This window comes from Formica exsecta, unplaced genomic scaffold (genome assembly GCF_003651465.1).
Source record: "Formica exsecta isolate Colony F162 unplaced genomic scaffold, ASM365146v1 scaffold290, whole genome shotgun sequence".
Lineage (NCBI taxonomy): Eukaryota > Metazoa > Arthropoda > Insecta > Hymenoptera > Formicidae > Formica > Formica exsecta.
In genome coordinates, this window is record NW_021850162.1 from 178677 (window position 1) to 197707 (window position 19031).

General features: G+C 35.3%; 4 protein-coding genes across 8 annotated transcripts in view; 2 read left to right on the forward strand and 2 right to left on the reverse strand.

The window, feature by feature from the left end:
* Positions 1 to 7867, forward strand: part of LOC115237314 (disintegrin and metalloproteinase domain-containing protein 10) — a 55123-nt gene extending 47256 nt beyond the window's left edge. Inside the window, exons 8-18 of the mRNA XM_029810285.1 lie at positions 494 to 634; positions 745 to 869; positions 1206 to 1334; positions 1476 to 1644; positions 1802 to 1971; positions 2362 to 2529; positions 2622 to 2749; positions 2856 to 2970; positions 3051 to 3185; positions 4351 to 4581; positions 4752 to 7867. Coding sequence (XP_029666145.1) covers positions 494 to 634; positions 745 to 869; positions 1206 to 1334; positions 1476 to 1644; positions 1802 to 1971; positions 2362 to 2529; positions 2622 to 2749; positions 2856 to 2970; positions 3051 to 3185; positions 4351 to 4581; positions 4752 to 5645 — 2405 coding nt within the window. The 3' untranslated portion in view covers positions 5646 to 7867. The remainder of the gene's footprint in view (positions 1 to 493; positions 635 to 744; positions 870 to 1205; positions 1335 to 1475; positions 1645 to 1801; positions 1972 to 2361; positions 2530 to 2621; positions 2750 to 2855; positions 2971 to 3050; positions 3186 to 4350; positions 4582 to 4751) is intronic.
* An 11-nt stretch (positions 7868 to 7878) lies between these two features.
* On the reverse strand, positions 7879 to 13656 carry LOC115237318 (trichohyalin-like). Of its 2 annotated transcripts, XM_029810292.1 has the most exons (4): positions 13583 to 13656; positions 12102 to 12366; positions 11440 to 11945; positions 7879 to 11342 (listed from the first exon to the last, which is right to left on the reverse strand). In XM_029810292.1, exons 1-4 carry the CDS (start codon positions 13607 to 13609, stop codon positions 11247 to 11249), a joined length of 894 nt encoding a protein of 297 aa, XP_029666152.1. In that variant the 5' UTR covers positions 13610 to 13656; the 3' UTR covers positions 7879 to 11246. The 2 variants fall into 2 exon arrangements, with proteins under 2 accessions (XP_029666152.1, XP_029666151.1); XM_029810291.1 differs by having other exon boundaries at positions 11440 to 12366.
* Positions 12751 to 16032, forward strand: LOC115237315 (interleukin enhancer-binding factor 2). The gene is made up of 5 exons (XM_029810286.1): positions 12751 to 12902; positions 13932 to 14235; positions 14353 to 14659; positions 14752 to 15009; positions 15460 to 16032. Exons 2-5 carry the CDS (start codon positions 13939 to 13941, stop codon positions 15744 to 15746), a joined length of 1149 nt encoding a protein of 382 aa, XP_029666146.1. The 5' UTR covers positions 12751 to 12902; positions 13932 to 13938; the 3' UTR covers positions 15747 to 16032.
* Positions 16033 to 16360: 328 nt separating this feature from the next.
* Positions 16361 to 18655, reverse strand: LOC115237316. Of its 4 annotated transcripts, none has more exons than XM_029810290.1 (4): positions 18241 to 18655; positions 17704 to 17827; positions 17239 to 17464; positions 16361 to 17045 (listed from the first exon to the last, which is right to left on the reverse strand). In XM_029810290.1, the coding sequence occupies exons 3-4, from the start codon at positions 17440 to 17442 to the stop codon at positions 16386 to 16388; spliced, it is 864 nt and encodes a 287-aa protein (XP_029666150.1). In that variant the 5' UTR covers positions 17443 to 17464; positions 17704 to 17827; positions 18241 to 18655; the 3' UTR covers positions 16361 to 16385. The 4 variants fall into 4 exon arrangements, with proteins under 4 accessions (XP_029666150.1, XP_029666148.1, XP_029666147.1 ...); XM_029810288.1 differs by having other exon boundaries at positions 17704 to 17865; XM_029810287.1 differs by lacking the exon at positions 18241 to 18655 and adding an exon at positions 18054 to 18222.
* Positions 18656 to 19031: the final 376 nt, after the last annotated feature.

Consider the following 19031-nt stretch of genomic DNA (forward strand, 5'->3'; position numbering starts at 1 on the left):
AATAATAATAATATATAATAAGGAAAGAGATACATTTTAATTTATTGTTGAAAATAAAAATAAATTATATAAGACTATATTTATCCAGCTTTTTATAATATTAAAATTAACATTACGTGAAATATATTTTTGATACATTCATGAAAATACACACGAAAATGTGTACTTAAAATATTTTAATGAAAATTATTTATTTTATTACATATACTTGTGTGACATCTCTGCAAAATATACACTGTTCTGTTTGTTTCTATATACGGTATTTTCATTATTGTACTGTTCCATTCGTATAACACACTGAGTTCTGCATTATAAGCAAATTACTCTGTTTGGACCAGAGAACGGTAATCACATGGGAGTCGTCAACATAGAGGAGCAAGAAACGAGACTAGAATAATACGCGAGTTTAAATGAATTATTATTTAGTTCCGTGATGAATACGCAGTTTATAAGAAATAACGGTATTTTCGAACAGTGTCATATTTCTTTTCAGACTTCAATCAAGATGGACGGCCGGATAACATCAGCTTTATGATAAAACGTGTCAAAGTGCACAGCGAGGATGCGCTGAGAGATCCTAATTATCGTTTCCCAGGCAATTACGGTGTGGAGAAATATTTAGAGCTCTTCTCAGGTAAGGACATTATTATTTACGTTAAAACTCAACGTGTGGCATAATGTCGATATGTTCGAACGAAGGAAACCGATTGAATTGATAATGCTTCGACGTTTACCTCGTTATAGAGGAGGATTATGACGCATTTTGCCTGGCTTATATGTTCACGTATCGCGACTTTGAAATGGGAACTCTGGGATTAGCGTGGACGGGCGATTTGAAGAACGCCGGCGGCGTATGTGAGAAGAACGGGGTAAGTGTAGACAAAAGGTAAAGATGTTTTTTCTCCGTAAAACATGTGTCGATTTTATTATCTATCTATAAATTTGCAGTTAAATTCTTAATATATTATTTAAAATAATTAATTGAAAAAAACTGAAAAATGTACAATAATCGATCCGATGAAATTTGAAATACAATTTTATCTTTGCCATTGTAGGATCTATTAGCTAATCTACTTTGATGAAAATGCTATAATTATCGATTGATGATGTTACGTTATAAATTCTCGATCATTGCGTATTATTGCGACGTATCGTCATTGACCGAACATTAACGAAAAATAATCGATAATGAAATAACGTTGCAGCATTACCGTGGTAGCATGAAGTCACTCAACACCGGCATAGTGACCCTATTAAATTACGGGAAGCACGTACCGCCTGCGGTCTCTCACGTTACTTTGGCTCACGAGATCGGCCACAACTTTGGCTCGCCGGTACGTAGTATATGCTTTCGTCAATCGCATTTAAAAAGCCACACGTTCCACATTCCGCGAGGTGTTATATGTTATGTAATTCCGTCAATATACAAGTGACGCTTACGCGCTATACATGTCTTTTTGTCTTCTCTCATCCAGCACGATCCGGAACAATGTACACCGGGCGGCGAGGATGGCAACTTTATAATGTTTGCCCGTGCTACCAGTGGTGACAAGCGTAACAACAATCGCTTCAGCCCATGCAGCCTGAACGCCATAAATCCCGTGCTCAACAGCAAGGCACGTTCACCGAAGGGATGCTTTACCGGTGAGTTTTATACATGGAGAGCAACGCGCGACGAATGCGATATATCGTTGACGTTGCGACGAGAAACGAACGTTGATCGAATGCTCCACATCTTCTCCAATTATTCTGCGCTCCGTTGCTCCATATAACTTGGCGGCGCTTGCATTTTTTATTGTAGAACCGCAAGTATCTCTGTGCGGCAACGGCGTGGTGGAGGAAGGCGAGGAGTGCGACTGCGGCTGGGAAGAGGATTGCCGGGACTCGTGTTGCTTTCCTCAACGCCGTTATCCGCCGGCCGAGGAGACTCCGTGTACGCTCACACCACGCTCCGTGTGTAGTCCTAGTCAAGTATGTATGAAGTTTACAAAAAAAAAAAGGAACTCGAATTGGACTGTATTGTCGAGGGAATTTTAGGATGACTTTTCTTTCTTAAAATTTAATTCGAAGCTTCTCTAGAGTCACGCTTGTATCTTTTCAATCTCTTGAATATTAAATATCAAATATCTAAGTATACAAATTCTCAAATGTTCACTCTTATCCAATTATCTATATGTTCAAAAGACGTTTAAATATTTAATTGTTTAAATATCTAGAAAAAGGGATTAATTAATTCAAGCGATATTCTACGAAATTTACTTTAGGCAATTTATTCACCGATATGCGTAATGTAATTATACGGCGCACTGCATGCACGACATGATGTAATTTCGACGGCTCTGTTTGCTTCTCTCTTTTCAGGGTCCGTGCTGTACCGCCGAGTGTAATCTCCGTTTCGGAGACAAGTGCAGGGACGACAATGGCTGTCGCGACGCGAGTTTCTGCGACGGTCGTTCTCCCTATTGTCCGCCGTCTATTAATAAGCCCAATAAAACCATTTGCAATCGCGAACTGGTTTGTTTTATGGGGGTAGATATTAATTTTATTAAGAACATATTGATACTTTTATTAAATGTATGATATATTTATCTCACATATATGAAACTTTTGTTTATAATAAGGAGTGCACTGGCAGCATTTGCTTGGCATACGGATTGGAATCTTGCCAATGCATACCAGGTCCGAACGATCCGCCGACGAAGGCTTGCGAGCTCTGTTGCCGACTTCCTGGGGAAAATCAACCATGCTCGTATGTTTCGTATTATTTTGTGGATTGGAATTTCAATAAAATTTTCTCTATTCTTCAATAAATTAGCTGATTGAGATTTAATTATTTATAAAATATTTTTTTGCAGGTCTTCTTTCGACTGGAATTCTCCACCGTATGATATTCCTGACATGTTCTCAAAACCGGGAACTCCATGTAACGATTATAACGGCTACTGTGATGTCTTTCAAAAATGTCGCGAGGTAAATAGAATTAAAAAAAGCGACATAATGACGTAGAAATAGAGATGTATAGTTGGTGTTAATTAAAATATTTGATTCAGGTTGATCCAAGCGGTCCATTAGCAACTTTAAGAAAGCTTTTATTATCCGACGAGAGCCTCGCTACTTTCAGACGGTGGGTTGCCGAACATTGGTATGCCGCCGCTCTGATAATTTTAGCAGCGATATCATTACTGGTACGTTTATTATTAGAAACATTATCTATATTTTCTCTTGAACCGATAATTGCTATTTATTGCCAAAATCAAATTCTAAACTTCTCCAATTTTTATCGATTTTATCTATCATTTTTAATCTGTATTATTTTGTGGATTGGAATTTCAATAAAATTTTCTCTATTCTTCAATAAATTAGCTGATTGAGATTTAATTATTTATAAAATATTTTTTTGCAGGTCTTCTTTCGACTGGAATTCTCCACCGTATGATATTCCTGACATGTTCTCAAAACCGGGAACTCCATGTAACGATTATAACGGCTACTGTGATGTCTTTCAAAAATGTCGCGAGGTAAATAGAATTAAAAAAAGCGACATAATGACGTAGAAATAGAGATGTATAGTTGGTGTTAATTAAAATATTTGATTCAGGTTGATCCAAGCGGTCCATTAGCAACTTTAAGAAAGCTTTTATTATCCGACGAGAGCCTCGCTACTTTCAGACGGTGGGTTGCCGAACATTGGTATGCCGCCGCTCTGATAATTTTAGCAGCGATATCATTACTGGTACGTTTATTATTAGAAACATTATCTATATTTTCTCTTGAACCGATAATTGCTATTTATTGCCAAAATCAAATTCTAAACTTCTCCAATTTTTATCGATTTTATCTATCATTTTTAATCAACAACGAATTTGATTGAATGCTTATTGTTAGAAACGACTACGGAAAAAAGTGAAACATGACGAGAGTAAGTGTAGGGATATATCAAAGTAAGCTTTATTTGAATATTTCAATTCTATAATATTTATTGTATAATAACGGAATTAATTACTCTTTATCTATTTCATATTATTGTGTATTATAGAATTATTTATAGTTTTTTTCCAAGATATGTAAATTTGATTAAAATGTTATATAGAAGCAAAAATTTCTATAGTTGCTAGTAAATGTACAAGCTTTAATTACTTCTTGAATAAAATGATAATTTGAACGTAAATTATATATCGATTTAGTTATTTTGTAAACTAAGGATGTCAATATATGAAGAAGTATATATTTGTGGCATTAGTATCTCCAGTATTCCATATATTTTTAAATTCTTGTACTGCCAAGAAATAAATAGAAAATAAAATTGAAATTTACTTACAAATAATCAACAATCTTTTTCTCTTTTTCTAGGTGGCCAGCATGAGATTACTGGGCAAGCGACCAGACTTGAAGTTAAAGTCTGTCACGATAATTCACAGTTCTACAACGGAAACGGTGCGACTTCCGCCGGAGGGTGCGGAAGGAGTGACGGTGCATCCACCAGCAGTGCGCGCCAAGCTTCCTCTTAGTCGAAAGGTCAGGGAAAAAAGGCGTCATCGCAGGCATAAAGAAGGTGGCCACGCTGACAAATCCAACAATAAAGTAAGGGATTAATTTAAAAAGGAAAAATGTATTAGAAGATTATCATATCAGTGATATAGTGATTATCGTTTATTAAATAATTATCTGAATATTAATTTAAGTGTTCATATAGTAGAATCCCATATTGAGTTTGACATTTTGGATTAAATTTCTCGTTCGTACTTTTAAAGGATGTTATAACGAAGAAGAAACAACAAAATCAGCAAACGAAAAGATTATCTACCGGGCAGGTGGATGATTTCGCGCGGAAGAGGCCGGCCGAGGCTTTGGCTGCTGCGGCGCAGGAGAATAAACGAAAAAAGACTACATCGGTGAAAGATAAGGGACAAACCGGTAATAATCTGGCCGGTGGCAGCAGCGGCGGCGATAACGATAAGAGGAAGCGCAAGAAGCAGCATAGGAAGGAGGTAATCGACTATTCGGCAATCCAGGCAGAAAAAGAACCAGAGCCAAATGCAGATCCTAAGAGCAAGGTGCGCTCTTGGCTATTAGCATCCTCGCAATGCCGACCAGATATTGGCACGCGGACTAATATAAGCGGTTTGCCAAAGAGCAAGTCAACTCCCGTGGGTCTAACAGCTAGCGGGGGTGGTGTGGTAGCATCCAGGCAACCCGTGGCGCCGGTGTCGAGGCAACAAGCTTCAACACCTGCCCGACGTTCCGGCGCTCTGGAAGCTGGACGAATGGTGGAATTGAAAAATTCATCGGGTTCTCTCGCCAGAAAAGAACGGGCGAGACTCCAAGTAGTGTACAAGCCGCCGTTCCGGTTTAGTGTAAAGCTACGCAAATCTGATAAGGTGGCGCAGGCACCAGCAGGCGCGACTGCGAGTCACGCTAATGTGAGCAGCAGAACCGCGAAGCTGCCGAGAACTGGAGTACTTCTGCGAACCGCGGCCAAGAGAAAGGATCGAGTTAGAATAGGCAGAGCGCGACAAATCGCGCCTACCGGCATTGGGAACAGCGGTAGTGATCTGCCGGAACCGGCCAACTCCGATTTGCATACCGTACCCTCTGATTTGGAAGTACTGTTATCGGAGAGTGAGTTTCTTTTTTCGGACACGTGACCATGGGCTTCGATAGGAACGAGTGTGTTCGAGTTTGTTTCGAGTCGCTACGCGGCTTGTAAGTAGTTTTTATGTATTTATTCTAGCGCAAGAAAGAGATTACTTTATTAGGATATGCGCGCGGGATGATAAATGCGTTGAATCGTTAGTGCGTGTATTAAAGAAATCCCGTCCGAGAACGTGGAAGGGAAGAGTAGTCTAATTGATTTATTGCCGAATTTATCGATGTTTCGGTTCGTGTTTCAACTATTTGCCGATTGTCCTGTGTATAGGTCGGGAGGACATATCGATTCTTATCGTTCTTCCTTCCCTCATCTCTAGAGTAAAGCGATAGCGCGACGACCGGTTATATATGTTTATGATTGCTCGTGCTGTGATTGTCAGTACGATGAAAATGTTTTTCATGCGCGATTAGGACAAACGAAATTTGCGCTTGGACGATGACGAACGTTGCACCGGCGTTAGTTTTCGACGATCGAGCCAGTTTTCTTCTTCCAAAGAAAGGGGCCAAATCAATTGTTTAAGAATGACTGGCAAATAAACGCCGCAAGTATATATACACTGATCACACTCGCCTAATATTTCACGAAACTGTGAAAGCAGATTATGTCTTACAATTCGTTTTCGTCGATGATAGCTTTAAATTTTCGGCGGTCAGTGTGCAACTGATATCATACTCAAAAAGTAAAACGTATTGAAAGCAATGCTTTATCTTAATATCTCTTTACACTGTGCCTGTGCTATTACTCTCTGTACCCTATTTTTTGACGCTTAAGGAAAATCACACCTGGTGAAAGTGAAATTTTCATTTATATATTGACGATATATCGATTGTGGTCGAGAAGATGACAAAAGGAAAGATGCGTTAAAGCATAGATGGCTTTGATTAATTGATTTTAATCGGTCCTTTCTAAATTAGCCTTAATTATAAAATGTAGCTATAATTTCTACATCGTCGTTGTTATATGATACGGCTATAAAAAAAATTTTATATTTTAGATCTAGTTGTAATATTACTATTACATATTTTATATTATAACCCTAGCTATATAATATAGCTAAAAACATTACAAAATACATTGTACATTGCAAATTATAATTTTCGTTATGATATATGTAATTAATGTGTATTTTACGTTATAGCTATTATTGTAATGTAACGTATCATACATATATTAGCTATATTTATCATAGCTAGGGCTATGATATTGACGCAGAGGAACAAAGCTTAGTATATCACGCGCGCGATCAGAGAGTTAATCTGACATTAATGAGTTGACGTCCATTTAAGAGATGACGTCTATCTAGGACGTCAGGCAACTTTGAAAAGATCGTCGGAAGGTCCTCTCGTATCTTCACCGCCCGACCTGCCTGTAACGCGTTAAAGTAACATTATTACTCACTTCAGAGATTCCTATCGTCAACAATTCCTAATCTGCTACAATTCGTGAAGCATCCTGTCGGGGATCTAGTTCGTGTCTTTAGCGCGTCCGCGAGTAAAATTGCGAGTCGAGTCAACGGCGAATTGCTTATATATTTTTAAGACTGTACAATATCTCTTTAACGATGCCTGTTCCGTCGAGTTTTCCGTTGCTCGCGATTACTATCGTAGGAGACACGTCGTTCCTCCTATATTTTATACTCAATCTCCAACTCCGAATATATCTCTGGTGCTAACACTTGGTGTACTTACGCCTTTGTCCGTATTTCCGAGCGTAATTTCCATTTGTAAATATGCTTTACTGCCCAGACATTCCTGTTCGCTCTGCGAAAGATAAGTGGATTAACTAGAATCGATAGATATAATCGTTCTGTTTGCATTTAGATTTTTTTCCAAACATATTTCTGATAAGGTAAAGAGAAAAAAATCTATACAATCAAATATATTGTATACTTATCAATATAGAAAGAGAAACATTTTTATAATTCCAAGAATTAAATTAAGAGAAGGAAATACAATATATAAATACATTAAATTTAATTCGCGATGAAGTGATAGTGCGAAAAATATTTTTGTCTTTGTATTACAAATATATATTCTAGGATCCGTTATATAAAACGGATCTCTATCGATTCTTATTAATTGGCTTGTGTGTTTCTTGCGCATCGAAAGCGTTTGCTGAGTTTAAGTTCCTTGCACTCGCGGCTCGCGAGCAGTCGGGTGCTAAAAAAAAAATGTATCTCGGTACAGAGAGTATTCACGTGTTCGCGTTTCAAGAGTCGGCTTCGGTTCGGTTAATCGTTATGAAATCGACTTTACTAGCTGTTATTAGCCAACACGTATGAGTACGGTTAATGTATCCTCTTTTAAGATCCGTTTATGATCGCCGACTTCTCATACTGCCTGCCTGACATATTAAACGTGCACGTATGAGTTGTCACTCTGTATAGTAAAGTAACAAACAAAGTCGGATCGATACGGACTCGATACTCAAGGATAATAACATTAATAATATTAATACGCTCGTTGGCGGTATTCATTTTTATATCATTCCGTAACAAAAAGTATTATTTAGGAGAAGGAAGTAAAAAGGAAAGGAAATAAGATAAATATATAACTTTATCTATTTTGTACGTATAAAATTTACTAAACGATGTAAACAGGGTTTGATAGGTTTCTTTTAATTCAATTAAAACTATTGACACCGCCATGTGTGTACGTACACACACAATTCAGTGTAATTGAATCATGTAATTAATTTAATTTCCAAACTGCATATTCTCTCTATTTAGAATTATGTAAGTAACTAAACTCATGAAAATTCTCAGTTATTGAATCGTATATTGTTTGGAATTAAAAGAAGTCATTATATATCATTGATTAATTATGTCTTTTTAAAAGACATATTTCGTATGATTCATTTTTACATTAAATTCAGCTATCGTGATAACAAATATTAATATTTACATTTCCATGACGGTACGTGTTATATATTCATTCGTCAGATGCAGTTGAAAGCCTAATTTGATAAATGAACGATGTTTCAACTCCAAAGCTTGTAAAGGCAGTACATTTACGTCTATTACGCATTTACTTGTATAAGTAAACAAAGACTTTGCAGAAACTATGCTTTGTCTTAGCACTTATACTCTTGGCTGACTATGTTTTGTATACTTACATAATTGGTTCCATTAACTACTGAAAGTGGTGTTTGTAATAAAAATCCGCTTGTGTGTATATGTGTATGCGCGCGCGTATGTGTGTGTATGTGTCTGTGTGTGTTTGTACACACTCGTAAATGTACTTAATTTAGAAGATGTGTGATGTTACTTTTACACGAACTCATAGACATGATTGTTTGACTCGTAAAGAAGCGCTTTTATTTTTAAAATCGAGCTGTTATATTATTTTCTTTTGAATTAATTGAGAATCGAAATCGATGTAATTTCAATGAGTTTCTCGATGTTATATCAAGGTAAAAGTTGATATGAATCGAAAAAAAAATTACTTTGCAAAATTGGACACGTTTTTTTCGAGATAAAAATTAGATTCGAAGTTCTTGACTTTTTTTGTTTTCAAGTTCTTATGGAATTTATTTTAACATATCTTAATTTTGAATAAAGAATTTCTAATTTGCAATGGCTATTTATGAATATTGGCTATTAACATATGTGTTTCCGTATGTCGGAAAGAAAAAAGAATGGAAAAAAAATGTTTTTTGCATAACATATGTCTCTATGTATCCCATTTAAATCCGAGCTCATGGAAATTTTGATTTTAATCTCCGAATTCTTAGTCGATTATAATCCAGTAGTGCGATTCGCTTTTTGTGCCTAGTCGCTGTGCGAAAAACTGCTGTGTATTACTTAATTAAACGTGGCGAACGTTTAATCCGAATATCCGTTAACTTTGCATTTCGTTTTATATCTATATCCATATATATATATATATATATATATATATATATATATATTGTGATACATACTTATATACATCGTACGAATAACTAGAGAATGTATTCCGCTTTGGTTGTAAGGTTTGCGTTGTAATCTGAACGAAGCAAAAAAGAAAAAAAGAAGAAAGGAGGAGAGCAAGAGAGAACATATGTAGCTTGGACGTAGAATCAGCAAGTAGACAACAGAAATGCTGAGATATTCAGATTCCGTAATGTGTAGATGATAAATTGTAGGTATTACCTTTGTATAGTCTGTCCACTGAGAGATTCAGTCGCGACGAAATGAATCAAATCTGTAGACGCGATTAAACAATTTTCTACGTAAATTTGACGAGTGCGATGAAAAACGCATACATATGGAAAAGATTTTACCCCATTTGAATCTCTAATTTCATCCCGAATTGCGGCGAGTTCTGATTAGTGCAAGATTAGTTAATAAGCACGAATCGAGAAAGTAATCAATTTATAGTAAAATCAAAGCAAAATCCGAAGTATTTACTGAAGAATGGACGGATTTTAAAAGAAAAATAGGTATTAGTCATATCTTAGAGATATCATGTTTGCATTATTTTCTAAAAAGATGTATTTTAATTAATATTTAATTAAATATTTTTATTTATTTTATTTAAGCACATTTTCTCTAGCATAAGAACTTAATTGCACAATTCTATTTTCTTATTTGACGAATTGAATCGCGCATATTTAATTGAAACTATTTTACATCACTTAACACTACTAAGTCAATAGGAACATGATTGTACTATTAAGGAAAAATCAACGAGAAAATCAAAAAGCTTTGTGAAGCATATATTAAGGAGAGAGAAAACACACACCGAAAAGAAATCTGATTTCTACTTGAATTTTCTAAAAAATGTGAGAATAGAAAGGAACAATAAGAAATTTTAAATGGAAATTAAATTTCTTTCAATTTTGTTGTATTTTTTAGAGCAAGATTTGTAAGATTGACAAAACTACTTTTATAAAAAAAATTCCTTAAGTTTTTACAAAGATTTCTTTAAGCTTTTACAATTTATTGGGATTGAAGACTGTCGTGCAAATCATCTAGCAGGAAAAACTGCTGATATTGCCATGTGGCGTGAAATCTCTTTTTATGTGTATGCATATTTATCGTATGACTTTGAAAAAGTATCGTAGTCCAGTAATTGTAGCTAAACATTGTATTTTTGATCTGCAAATGATTAGAGCGCTGAATGACTATGATGACTAGACAGTAACCGAGGACAAATTGATTGTTCGTACTTATATTGTAATCATTCCCGTTAAACTCGAGTGCTTCTTGTTCCATTTAATAGTTAGCAGTAGCGGGGGGAGGAGGGAAAATCCTCGCATGCCAAATGATACGACACACTCGGATCGACAAAGTCGAGGGCACAAGTGGTCTCGATCCGAACCTATTCGGAATATTAGATACGTCCGAGAGGCGAGACTGTTATTTTATTTTAACTTTTATCGCGTAAAAAACCATAAACTTGTAATTGATATAAGATGGGGCTGCTGTATTTTTACACGGACTTTGTACAAATATAACAGGAATTCGCGTGAAGAATAACGCGATTTGTACATACCTGTATACCAATAAATGCTAGATAAAATGTGAAATGTACAAGATAATTTGTTCATGTGCACACACAACGCTTTTTTTCAAAGAATTTTTTCTTTTATTAATCGATCGTGGATTTGTTCATTAATCATTTGTACATCCTTTTTTTTTATATATGTTATCTAGCAGTTTTTTAGCTACTTTATCTATCGCTGCTTCTTTTATCTCGCGTAATTCTGTCTATAAAAAACAAGCGTTATTAAAATTTTTATTACATAAATTTATGATATAGACTAAATTTTATGTATATATTTTTGTAGAAGAGATCGAACTCTACCTTCATGTTGAGCAGTTTCTCCTGTCGAGCTTCCTTTTCCGCAACTGTACGAGATATTCTCTCGTCTTCATCCTTTAATGCTTTTCTATATTTCTTTTCCCACGCATCCTTAGCTGCTAAAGATGCAGTCATCTCTTCTCTCAGAAGAATCATATTGTCATCTTTCTTTTTTTTTATTCTTGCATCTTCTTCCTGAATTTTTTGCATCGTCTGCTCTATCATCTTACGATCTTGCTCTTTTTCTTTATTTCTTTTCTCTTGAATTCGTCGACGATTATCCATTATTTGTCTTTGTAGATCAGTGCGCAAATTCTGCTTTTTTTTCTCTTGTTCAGCTTGTTGTAATTTCTCGACGGTTTCGTCTTGATGCAAGAGTTTCGTTAATTTTGCCTGGCTCTCTTCCAAATTAACTTTTTTCTCTATCAGACGTGATCGAGCTTCTTTCATAGCACAATCCGATAATGATTGCGTGAAGGATTTTTCCCGACTTAATTTTATTTCTTCGTCTGTGTAGTTTGCAAAAGAACTGATTTTATTTAATATCGCAACAATTAAAGAAGATAAAAGAGATGGAAGAATACATAAAAAAAAGAAACAATTACAATTTTTTATAAATAAATAATTTTTTATATGTGAATAATATATAATTCGTAAGTCTTTACTTTTACGTAGCGATAATTCAGCAGCCAATCTATTAGTCACTTCGATTTCTCTTTGTTTCAGATCAATAAGTTTTTGTGCATGTAATAATTTTTCCTTCTCGCAGATTTCTCGTTGCTCGGCCTGCAAATGACGTCGAGCTATTTTGGCATCGCATCGCTTTACCATTGCAGCTCGTCTCATCTCTAACTGTATTTCTTTTTCATCCTTTTTCCTCTTATCATCTTCATCTGTCTTGATGTCTACCAAATACCATCCTTTGCGAGTCTTCACCATTTTTTAATTATATAAAACATAACATTTCTATATATATTGTATCCATGATGTAAAACATGAATTACATCATGAATGTATTATTATTTTGTGATAATCAACCAATTTCAACCAATTTGAAATTAGTGACGTTAACGATTTTTTTCTCTATTTAAAAACAAATCGATTGCATTGTTGCGCTTGTAAATTGTGATTATGTTTAATTGTGATGATTTGTGTGATTATTTAAATGTGTTCTATTCCTGTTCCATAATTTATAGATGTAGTACAGACAAGCACCAAATGGCAAATGGCGATTTTATCTCGCGGTAGCATCGACAAATAAATTTGGCTACGTAGTTTCAGCTTTTCCAGTGAATATAGATGGTGGTACTAGACATGGCAAACATCGTATGTGCCAAAATGCCGGGATAGCCGCTCTTATTCATTATCAGAGACTGTGCTTTATGATCGGCGGTAAACGTCAAGCGGCGAATTATTTTCGGTTATTAATAAACCGTCATCACGTCTTTCCAATTTGCATCTTTTGGGTAAGTGTATTATTTATATAAGGTATAAAAAATATACCGATCTAACTTTCTCGTGCTGTAAATATTCCGATTTTTAAGTGCGAAAACACGCGTTGATTAGGTTAATTATCCTGAAGCGTCATATTGATTTTTTTATATATACTGTATCATTTATGAATATTTTAAGTATTATCTCAGAGATGAATGTGAAAATGTTCGACATTCGTCAAATATGTGTATGCAAACGTATTACATTTTATGAAATATTGTTATTGTTACTAGAGCATAATATAACCTATCTTTATTACTATCTACTTTCATTGTAAATGTAGATGCATGGGTGTGTCAGTTTTACACAATTTTTTTGAATCACATAGATGCTTATTGTAATAATATGTTAATATATGTGTTATTATAATAATGTATTAATAACATTAAAATGTGTGCGTTTCTAAGACAATAATTTTGCAAGTTACGAATAATTTTTATTACAAAGTATTAAAGATCAAAATTTTGACAAATTAAATTTTAGAGATGCAAGCAGACAACCCTGTTATTTGTTTACTTTTAAGAGAAATATATTTTAATAAAATTTTAACACACTGAAGTTAGAACAATTGAGACATCTGTATATCAAGGCTGTGTTCCGATATTTACTGGATTTGTGTGATTATTTAAATGTGTTCATTTTCAGTACTCACACAATTCGAAAAATCCTTTGTTAACATTTTAGAAATTTTTGGAATTGGATTTCTTGGAATTTTAATTGATGTGCATCTTTTATCCGATATATTCTTTTAAAATTTTGTTCTTTTTTTCTCTATCTTTATTCTCTAGATGTGCGAGAATATTATTATATATATATATATATATATAAATTCCTTTCAGTACTGGCAGTGAATATCGGAACGCAGCCCAAATATATTGACATAAATAGATAATAATGTATCTCATATTTCTTTGAATAAAAGAAAATAATATAATGCAAATATATGTTATTTATATAAATTTTGAGATAATTTTATTATATTATATTATTTATTGTTGCAGAAATAACATGGTACGAGGTCGCGGGGGAATGATCAGAGGTGGTCGAGGAGGTATGGGACGTGGAATGGGTTTTCCACGAAAACAATTTCTACCACGTCATCCATTTGACTACACGTTATGTGAGGCTGCTTTTCCACGTGTTAAACCTGCACCAGATGAATCAGATTTTCAAACAGCTCTTTTGAAAAAGAATTCTGATATGTGTCCTACACCAAAGGAGCAAACTTCCATTTTAAATCTTGTAACTAAACTGCAGAGTGTTCTTGATAATTTGATTGTTGCACCAGGAACCTTTGAAGCCTGTGTAAGTATATATCATGTTTAATTATACAATCAAAAATTCTCGCATTTAGATTTAATATTTTTTTTCTGTATTATATATTATATATTAATTATAAATACATCTGTGTTTTTAATGTAGCAATTAGAAGAAGTAAGACAAGTTGGTAGTTTTAAGAAAGGCACAATGATAAAGGGTCACAATGTCGCTGACATTGTTGTTATTTTGAAAACTTTGCCAACGAAAACGGCAGTTGAAGCTCTCGGGAACAAGGTCAATAATGACCTGAAAGCCGTAAATCCGAAAGAGATATTCAGAGTTATACAGACGGAACGGGGATTCGATATTGCTAATAACGAAGCCACTGTGCGTGTATTAATAACCACGCTGCACCAAAATCTACGCAAACTGGAATCCGATCAACATTTAGATGTCAAAATTTGTCAAGGTAATTGTCTCGTATTTTTTTTTGTGTAATTAAGTAACTTAAGCCACGTTTTCATAAATGTTACTAGAGAATAATTTTGTTTTAATTTATAGGTCATCTTGCTGCTATCAGACATTCCCGTTGGTTTGAGGAAAATGCTCATCATTCTAGCATTAAGGTTTTAATACGCTTACTTCGTGATCTCAGAAACAGATTCGAAGGTTTAGAGCCATTATCCCCTTGGATGTTAGACTTGTTGGCACACAATGCCATAATGAACAATCCCAGCAGACAAGCATTGCCAATTAATCAGGCATATAAAAGAGTATTACAGTTACTCGCTTCTGGACTATTCCTCCCAGGATCAGCAGGTATTTTAATTAATTTTAATTTATTTGTTTAAAGATAAACCATACAAAATTATAATGAGAAATTTCTTTATCTCAAATTTGAAAAATTTTCTATATATAAATATCGAGTAATAGTTGAATCGTTTTTCGGAAAATATTCTTAAAAAAGTTGCATTTATTTTATCTCCATATATAAAGTTTCATATTTAAAACTTGTTTTTATGTATAAAAACTGTAAATCATTATTTCGCGGTTATGTTATCAATTTGTTCGGCTTGGAATTAAAGATCTTTGATTAGGTCATTACAAATTATGACATCATGAAGAAGGATAATTTTTATAACTACTTCTACGCAAGTCTTCTATGTGTCATATCAATTGCGGGAGTCATTCATATCATAGTTCCAAATAATTGACGTAGTTATTGCCTCAATCGCAGCATGTTGCAAGGATTATAACAACTTTCTTCAGGTATTTCCGATCCATGCGAAGGTGGTAATATACGCGTGCATACCGCGATGACACTCGAACAACAGGATCTCGTATGTCTCACTGCCCAGACATTACTGCGTGTATTAGCTCATGGCGGCTACAGACCGTTGTTGGAAGGTTCTAACAAACTCGCGGTGGAGATGAGTGTATGGGCGGGTGGTGTAGTGGCGAGTCCGTTAGACAAAGCATACGAACCACCCACGGAACAGGAACAGCAGGAGGACATGGATGAGAGTAACGAGGAAATGATTACCGAAAGCATTTAGAAATTTAGGTAGTGTGCACTTTTCGTGCAGCGAGATTTCCCCCATTCTTGATGAAACGAAATGATGCTTTTACTTTCTTATTGTCATTTCTTATAAAATGTGTGTATTTAAATTCGCAAATATATTTCGATAGTTCCGTCGATGATTTTAAGATGACTTTTATTCATGACGTTCATATTTACGGGAACGATTCGAGGTATTGAGTGTACTCACAAAATGCGCGATTCGTCGTAAATATAAAATAAAGAATAGATTAATGTGTAATCTACAAAAAAATTCGATTATATAACTCGATTTCTAAGAGTCTTTTTTACATAATAGCACCTTAAGCTTCTATACTCTCACTCACAATTGCATAAGTATTAGAGAGAGATTTGATCTCTAAAGATTCGGCTTAAATAATCTTTGTGTCAGTTTTTTTTAAAGATATGCAGGTTAATGATTATGTGTCAATGGTATTCCGTAAATGTACCCCATCCTCTATTTTATATTTTAAATATCTTGCTCAATGTACTGTCTATCGATGTTACACAAGTCAAGCTCCAAATATGCTTGCCTTTTTTAATGCAGTTTGCCTTTTTGGCAGTGATTGCACATAATTTAAGCGTGTGGTAGAAAACATCAGTCTTTATTTAGGATTCAATGCAGACATGGGTCGTTCTCAGGGGTTCTGGCGACTCGCGCGCAATTGACAGTGCGAGAACTTGCGCCCGGCCGGACCGGCATCTTAAAGAGCTTGCCCTGCGGCATGCACACGCAGACTTTGTACTGCTCGTGACTCCCGATGGGACTCGGCAAGAACGTGGGCGCCACTGGAATACTCTTCAAGTTGATGGAAATACCGTCCTTGGCGTCTAACACGACGTTACCGTTTACGCTCTTTAGGAAGACGTCCAGATCGGCACTCCACTCAATGTCTTTGCTCTCCATACGTACGCCCTCCGCGCCGTGCATCGAGATTTGATTGTCGGACTTTATCGCAAGACTCTCATTGACCGACGAGGTGATCCGATGAGTCTCCGCAATCCTCACGTCGATCGTCTCGACGCCGCTCGGCAGGCCAAAGTTGGGAAAATCGGTGGTGAAATAAATCGCGCCGGTACGCGAATCCTTCACCTCAAACGACTCCACCTGCGACATGGTGGTGCCGTTCGCTAAGACGCTTAGCTTTGAGTACGGATGTGTCTCGGGAATGTTTTGTCCACGGCCCTTTACGTCGACGTGCACCCCAGCCTCATCGCCGGATACTTCCATCGACTCGTCGCCATAACTCTGACAGACACCGGATTGCAGGGATATCTTTGGAGAGAAAATGTGAAGAATGAAATATATAATATTCATAATATTAATATTTATGAAGAGATTTCAGCAAAATATTCAACGCAGAAAGTATCTAAACTATATTCATATATTTATTGCCGGTTTTTTTTATATATATTTATATGCATTTATCCAATAACTTTCAATAACAAATACGAAAATATATATGTACCTTGTCCAAATCGGTTCTTCCATAAAATTTGACAAGATTTTCATCTGGGATTACTTCCATGGCCTCCATCCCCTGGCTAATGCGCAAAACAGCAATGACAGTGATATTCAAGAAAAGATTGCAGAGGCCGATTATCGCCAGAACTAGAGTCAACGTCCAAAGACAGTAACGTCTCTTCGTAGATTTTTCGCTCGACGATGACATACCGTACGAAGAGCCTATCGTCCTGTTAATTGATCAAACTGAGGGTTAATTATTTATGCCGAAATTAATTTAGTTTACAGATTGCACCAATAATTTTCACCAACTAATCAGTCTTGAATTAATTCTGATTGCCAGTTTCTTGTTTATTTCCTTTTTAGATAATAGCGTTATTTGTAGTAAGATAAACAAGACCCACATGTTAATAAGACCATAATTATTAAGACAATTCAATGTTTGGTACACATTGCTTTTTTTATTCACCTTGCATGTACGCTGCTGCAACTATTTTGGCGAATGAGACCTTTAATCAGAGGCCCGTCGCTGTTGGATAAATTATCGTCAGCCTTCGATATCGATGGTGAACCGGTATCATTTCCGCATACATCTAGAAGAGCCGACATTAGTTCTTCTGTGTCCGTCTACCTATCGAAACATCGTCATATTATTATAAAAAAATAACAGAAAATAATAAGCACGAAAAATTGTCAGATTATTTATTTTGTAATTAGATAGATTTTTTTATATTATTAACATAAGAAAACTTTAGGGGTTTTCTCTCTCTAAAATATCATCAAAAGAATATTGATATCTACTTATAATGCAATCCATACCTCGTGTCTTCAACATTGTAACGGTCGTAAAATTAATATCAAGTTTTGCCATAAAAAAATAATGATTGTTAATTTTGAGGGATCTTTCGTCCTCTTTTTTTTTCGCGAGCTTTTTCACAGAACGATGAACTCGAGAAATCACGAGATGTGTGGCGAAATGTGGTTGCTTCGCGAACGACTTCCTTACCTTGACTGGGACCAGTAGTATCGCAAAAGACGGTCGACTGTTTAAGTAAACGAAAATAGACGACCGCGTTCTAACTACGTTCGCCAAGTACGACGAACGAACTCTCGCCGATAATCGGGAACGATGGAAGCAGATGAGAATTCGTTGGTCGGCGCTTGCGCGTCCAGGGATCAATGTCGAGTATCCTCAGGAATTCGCTCTACTCGCGCGCATTCACCTCGGGGAGTTTATGTATTTGCATAAATTGTTTCTTGTTGCACATCCCGCGCGCGGTTCTCCGCTGTTTCTTAACATCGCGGAAAATAGCAGATATATCTCTATTTGTTTGAGGAAAATAGGGTAGATAATTCAACTCTTTTATCAAATATAAATATAAATGAAATTAACCAGCTCGTTGTATTATCAAATAATTTCAATAAAGAAATCGAAATGAGCAACAAAATTAGGTGTTTGAACATTATATTTGGCAATTAAACATACGCGTATTGAAACTTTGCTATAATTATTTAATGCTTCTTCAGCGATATATAAATTTTAATATTGCAAGAAATCGATATTTCGATTTAATTGACGAACATAATGAAAAATAATAGTCACAAGAGATTCTATATAGAAACTAACTTTATAATTTGTCGCACACATCGAAAATCGAAATTGAATGTTGTATAAAGTCTCTCGTGATCTTTTATTATTTTTCATTAGAAATTCTAATAGGTATATTTCATTATTAAATATATTGTTTAAACACATATTTTGTTGCTCTTCATTGAAATTACTTAAAAATATAAGTT

Coding starts and splice junctions, on each gene's coding strand:
- LOC115237318 (XM_029810291.1), bottom strand. CDS start 13,609: ATGTTAACAAAGGATTTTTCGAATTGT. Junction 12,367..13,582: donor CAAAGGATTTTTCGAATTGT/GTGAGTACTGAA, acceptor AAAATGGTGAAG/ACTCGCAAAGGATGGTATTT. Junction 11,343..11,439: donor AGAAACTGCTCAACATGAAG/GTAGAGTTCGAT, acceptor TGTTTTTTATAG/ACAGAATTACGCGAGATAAA.
- LOC115237315 (XM_029810286.1), top strand. CDS start 13,939: ATGGTACGAGGTCGCGGGGGAATGATCAGAGGTGGTCGAGGAGGTATG. Junction 14,236..14,352: donor CAGGAACCTTTGAAGCCTGT/GTAAGTATATAT, acceptor TTTTTAATGTAG/CAATTAGAAGAAGTAAGACA. Junction 15,010..15,459: donor ATTCCTCCCAGGATCAGCAG/GTATTTTAATTA, acceptor AACTTTCTTCAG/GTATTTCCGATCCATGCGAA.
- LOC115237316 (XM_029810287.1), bottom strand. CDS start 18,105: ATGGCAAAACTTGATATTAATTTTACGACCGTTACAATGTTGAAGACA. Junction 17,828..18,053: donor TACAATGTTGAAGACACGAG/GTATGGATTGCA, acceptor CGGCTCTTCTAG/ATGTATGCGGAAATGATACC. Junction 17,465..17,703: donor TGCAGCAGCGTACATGCAAG/GTGAATAAAAAA, acceptor ATCAATTAACAG/GACGATAGGCTCTTCGTACG.